The 5,562-nt window shown below is 41.5% G+C and overlaps 1 protein-coding gene across 1 annotated transcript in view; it reads right to left on the bottom strand.

The window, feature by feature from the left end:
* The window catches only part of GNB5 (G protein subunit beta 5), a 29,776-nt gene that overhangs the window by 3,352 nt on the left and 20,862 nt on the right, over window positions 1-5,562 (bottom strand). The window contains exons 7-8 of the mRNA XM_008072593.1: window positions 3,680-3,728; window positions 821-917 (exon numbers count right to left, since the gene is read on the bottom strand). Of these exons, the coding sequence (XP_008070784.1) occupies window positions 821-917; window positions 3,680-3,728 (146 nt within the window). The remainder of the gene's footprint in view (window positions 1-820; window positions 918-3,679; window positions 3,729-5,562) is intronic.

Below are 5,562 nucleotides of genomic sequence, written 5' to 3'. Positions count from 1 at the left end.
CCTTGAACATCTATTGTAATACTATAAGAAAAGGATTGACAGTGGTGGGAATCTATGGGGCAGGGACAGGGAGGGCAAGGGTGGTGGGATTAATGGTAATCAATAACTGTCTGGGGCTGGGGGGACACCCCTTATCAACAAGGGTGCCTGAACGATGCATATTTGTATACCTAACCCTTAAATGTACCCCACAATTTTAAAATAAAAAACATGTTTAAAAAAAATTTTTAAAAAGAGATAAAATCAAAGTGACTGAGTACAGTTTGTCAAGCAGGGAAGGCAGGGAAAAGAGGTTCCAGGCAGCAGCAGCAATAACATGTGCAAAGGCTCAGATGATAGCTCAGGATAAGGGTGTGTTTGGAGAAATTGAATGGTCCAGGGACCCTGCCTGTCAGCTCCACCTTAATGTTCACTAGCAGGGTAGCCACGAGTTTCTGGGTACGGAGAAAAAGACTCTTGCTTCACCTCTTCCATCTTTGAGAAAAATCCCCTTTCAGGTACAGGAAGAAAAAGAGAAGGCTTGGAGGAAATGCCCAAGGGCACTGTAGACATGAGGTGCTGACACATCATTGCCCTGGAGAACAGCAGTAGGTGGACACACAGCCCTCATCTCCTCTGGAGTGAATGGAGTTGGGGAAGCCGCCCCAGGCAGAGGGAAAAGCGGGCAGTCAAGAAGCACAGAGGAGGAAAATTGGTACAAATGCGGATTATTTAGCATATTGGTCCCCAGGAAGCTTAGTTGATAGAAAGTTTGATAGAGCGTGGGCTTCACTCAGGTCCTGTCTTACAGTTCTCGAAATTTTCTGAAACAAAATCTTACCACTGAGGGAGAAGTCCACGCTGGATGCTCCAAATATGATACTCTCTTTGGAATAGATGGCGACCTCCCTATCTGCTCGCAGGTCATAGAGGCGACACTGGGGTGCAGATAAACAAAGAAGTACTTACTTTTGGCTCCAGTCTAGTGATATGATGACCACAGAGCTACAGGCAGGTGCCAGTGCCAGTGTGGTTTGAGGAATAAGGGAGAAAACGCTTTAGTTTTTCTCTCCTATTATTTCATCCCTCAGTCCTGATTCCTATTAATCTCTATGAGTCAGTGGAGATTCAAAGAAACAGTAAATACAGAAAATTTCTTCAGACACAAAACCAAAAATGAGACCCCATTTTTTTTTCTGATAAAGGACATAGGCTTATTGTCGAAAATTTGGAAATATTCAGAAATGCACAAGGAAGGAAATGGAAGTCATCTCAAATCCTAGAGATATTTGCTAATTAATGTCTGGCCTGTTTCCTGCAGTCTTATTTCTCTTTTATGAATGTATTTAAATGGGGTGGATGTTTCACTACTGCTGCTATTAACATTAGATAGGAGCATTTTCCCATATCATTAAAAAATAATCTTCAAGAGTTGGGCTCGGTGGCTCAGCCTGTATAATCCCATGCTTTGGGAGGCTGAGGTGAGTGGATTGCCTGAGCCTGTGGGTTCGAGACCCGCCTGGGCAACTTGGCGAGACCTCATCTCTACAATAAATCAAAAAACTAGCCGGGTGTGGTAGCGTGCTCTTGTAGTTCTAGCTACTTGGAAGGTTGAGGCAGAAGGATTGCCGGAGCCCAGCAGGTTGAGGCTGCGGTGGCCGGGAGCGGCCACGGCACTCCAGTCTGGGCGACAGAGTGAGACTCCAACTAAAAAAAAAAAAAATCTTCAAAAAAGATCGTTTACATGGTTGTTGAATATTCCTTGGGTGGGTATATCAGAATCTATCTAGCCATACCCTGTTAAGTATTTTGATTATGTCTAATTTTTCTCTTTTATAACTAATGTTATAATGACTGTTCATATGAAAAATCTTTATATGTGTCTTTGATATTTTCCTTAGAATAGTTAAGGAATAGAATCCTTAGAACAGAATTGTTTCCAAGAAATAAGCAAAACCCAGTCAAAGGGTATAGATGTTTTAAAAGCTCTGGAGGCCAGGTGCGGTGGCTCACACATATAATCCTAGCACCATGGGAAGCCGAGGTGAGAGGATTGCCTGAGCCCACAGGTTCAAGACCAGCCTGGGCAACTTGGCGAGACCTCATCTCTACAATAAATCAAAAAATTAGCCAGGCATAATGGCATGTGCCTGTAGTTCCAGTTTCTTGGAAGGCTGAGGTGGAAGGATCACCTGAGCCCAGCAGGTTGAGGCTGCAGTGGCTGTGAACGTGCCACTGCACTCCAGCCTGGGCAGCAGAGTGAGATGCCAATTCAAAAAAAAAAAAGCTCTGGATCTATGTGGCAAATCTGTCTTCTAGAAAGGTGGTGCCAACAACCTTGACCCCAGCCTTGTCCAGAGTCCCTCATCAACTTTACCCCTGGGCATTCCTTTGCTACTCCAATGGGCAAAATGGACATCTGATCATTTAAACTTGCATTTCTTTGATTACAAGTGACTTTGAAAATATTTCCAGGTGTTTATGTTTGCCATTTTAGATTTACTGCTTTGTAAATGGTTTTCTCTTCTTTTTTTATTGGAATGTTCATCTTATTAATTATGCAATCTCATTAAAATCTACAGGATTTCAACTTGGTCTTTTGTTTATGTTGCAAGAATTTTTCCCAAATATATTTCCTTATATTTTGTTATATATCTTTGATATACTGAAGTTTTAAATTTTCATTACAATAAAAACTTTTTCTAGGTGAGATGGGACTTAAAAAACAACAACAATAAAAAAAAAAAAAAAAAAAAACCCCTCTCAATCTATTCCTTTGTAATTCCTTCCACAGCATCAAATCAGAATGAAAATCATTATTTAATAAAACATTTGGTATTTTGAAGGCAATAAGAATATATATTTTTTTCTCTTAAAAAACAGGTCAACATAATTTGGCAATTAGTATTAAAAGCTTTAAAACCAGGTCTATTTTTTGTTTCTGCAAGTTACGTCTGAGAATTCTAAAGAAGTAAGAAGGGCACAAAATATTTATCTAGCCGGGTTCAGTGGCTCAGCCTGTAATTCTGCGCCTTTGGGAGGCTGAGGTGAGTGGATTGCCTGAGCCCGCGGGTTCGAGACCCGCCTGGGCAGGCGAGACCTCATCTCTACAATAAAATCAAAAAATTAGCCGGGCATGGTAGCATGTGCCCGTAATTCCGGCTACTCAGAAGGTTGAGGCGGAAGGATCGCCGGAGCCCAGCAGGTTGAGGCTGTGGTGGCCGGGAGCAGCCACTGCACTCCAGTCTGGGTGACAGAGTGAGACTCCAACTCGGAAAAAAAAAAAAAAATTAATCTATAGCAGTGTTTCTAACGGGAAAAAAAATATAAAACCCTTGAGAAAAGCTAAATGTTCAAAAATTGAAGAACGATGGTATATTCATGACATAGAATACTATTCAATCATTAAGAAAATATAATGGAGAAAAATATTTATCAGCATGAAAAAATGCTCACAATCTGTTGCTAAATGCAAAAGGCAAATTATAAAACCCCAACAAAACAAAACAGAAAGCAATTCAACCAACTATGATTTTTTTCCTTGGGTAAGAAGTTTAAGGTAATTTAACTCCCTCCTCCCAATGTTCTTCATTGAATAGACATTATTTCTGGTAACCAAAAAAATTATTATTTAAAAATCAAATTAAGTTAACACATCTCTCTTCTGAATAGAAAAGTTCTCAATAACTTAGATACATACCGTAGCATCATCTGACCCGGAAGCAAAGGCATCTCCACTCGGGTAGTATCTGCAGAGAGAAAGTATGGGTAGAAAGCATTTCATCTGCAGTGATTCCCAACCCTGGACGCTCATGAGAACCATCTGGGGAGGTTGTCTAATGCTAGGTCCTTGGAATCAGAATCTCTATTTCTAGGGACTCAAGGAACATCTGCAGAAGCCTGCAGGGAAAGGCTCAGATGGCAGGCCCACTGGCCTCCAGTTTTCTTCCCTGTAACTAGGGGACAGTGACAGTGGCCTTTCAGAGTGCTGGTAAGGAGTTAGATGATATACATTTACATCAGGCATAGAACACAGAGCAGGCTCCCTGTGAGTGTAATTTCCCTTGATCACATACTTAATTCCAAAGACTTGACTTAGAGCTCGGGGATAAGAGAGTGGTTATGAACCCCGACACTGGAATTAGTTGCATTGAGTCACATTTGGATGTCTGCATTGACCACTTTTTACATGCGATACTTTTTCGCAAATGACGTCTTGCCCAGCCTCAGTTTCCTCATCTGAAAAATGAGGCTAATAATGCACATTCTCTGATGTGATGAACATTAAAATAAGATAGCACATTTATAATAATAATAAAAAAAACAGTAGATGTGAAGAACTTAGTGAGTGCCAAATAAAAAGCATTGTATAAATGATTCTTTTGTTTGTTTCTGAGTCAGAGTTTTACTCTGTTGCCCAGGTTGGAGTGCAATGGTGTGATCACGGCTCACTGCAGCCTTGACCTCCTGGGCTCAGGTGAACCTTCTGCCTCAGCCTCTCAAGTAGCTGGGACTACAGGCACATGTCACCGTCCCCAGCTCATTTTTAAATTTTTGACAGAGACAAGGTCTTGCTATGTTGCCCAGGCTGGTCTCGAACTTCTAGCCTCAAGCAATCCTCCTGCCTCAGCCTCCCAAAGTGCTGGGATTACAGGCATGAGCCACTGTGCCTAGTCCATAAATTATTATTACTGCTATAGTCATTCTTTTCTCAATGATCATAGGAAATATGGGCACTAGTTATAAACCAGAGGCAGAATTAGAACAAAGGTCTTTAGACCCCTCCACTCTGCCCACACCCAGCTGTGTTCCCCACACCTTCCACTGTTTCTTCTTTCTTGTACAAGTGACTTACCCTACAGCTCCACAAAAGCTGGAGGAGGAGGAAGCCTTTTAAAACAGCTTATGAAATTACTTCTCCTATCTAGAGTAGGTGACAGTCAAAACATCTGGCAAAGGAAGGGATGCTTGATTTTGTGTGGCTAATTTACCCTGGTCTAAAAGAAGGGGATGGAAGGCAGAAAGTAGTATCCATCTACTCCCCTCCCATTGCTGGGGTTAAATATAAGCAGGATTTTTTTTTTTGAATGCCACCAAAGCCCAGAGGTGCTACTGGAATTCAGTGGCTGGGGCAGTAAAGGACGCTACATGTCTTAAAAATAAGTCCTTTACCACTGAGATACCACCTAACTCCAGTCAGAATGGCAATTATCAACAACTCAAAAAATAACAGCTGCTGGAGAGGGTGTGGTGAAAAGGGAACACTTCTACACTGTTGGTGGGAGTGTAAACTAGTGCAACCTCTGTGGAAAGCAGTGTGGAGATTCCTAAAAGCTCTAAATATCAACCTCCCATACGACCCCGCAATCCCCCTACTGGGAATATATCCTGAAGAACTCAAATCACTATAAAAAATATACGTGCACATGTATGTTTATTGCAGCATCGTTCACAATAGCAAGAACCTGGAAGCAACCATGCTGCCCATCAAAAAAGGATTGGATTAAAAAAATGTGGTACATATACACGATGGAATACTACGCAGCCATAAAAAAGAACAAAATCATGAATTTCACAGCAACC

The sequence above is a fragment of the Carlito syrichta genome, unplaced genomic scaffold, assembly GCF_000164805.1.
Source record: "Carlito syrichta isolate Samal-C Ts95f unplaced genomic scaffold, Tarsius_syrichta-2.0.1 Scaffold315355, whole genome shotgun sequence".
NCBI lineage: Eukaryota > Metazoa > Chordata > Mammalia > Primates > Tarsiidae > Carlito > Carlito syrichta.
This window is presented reverse-complemented; position numbering and strand designations above follow the sequence as displayed.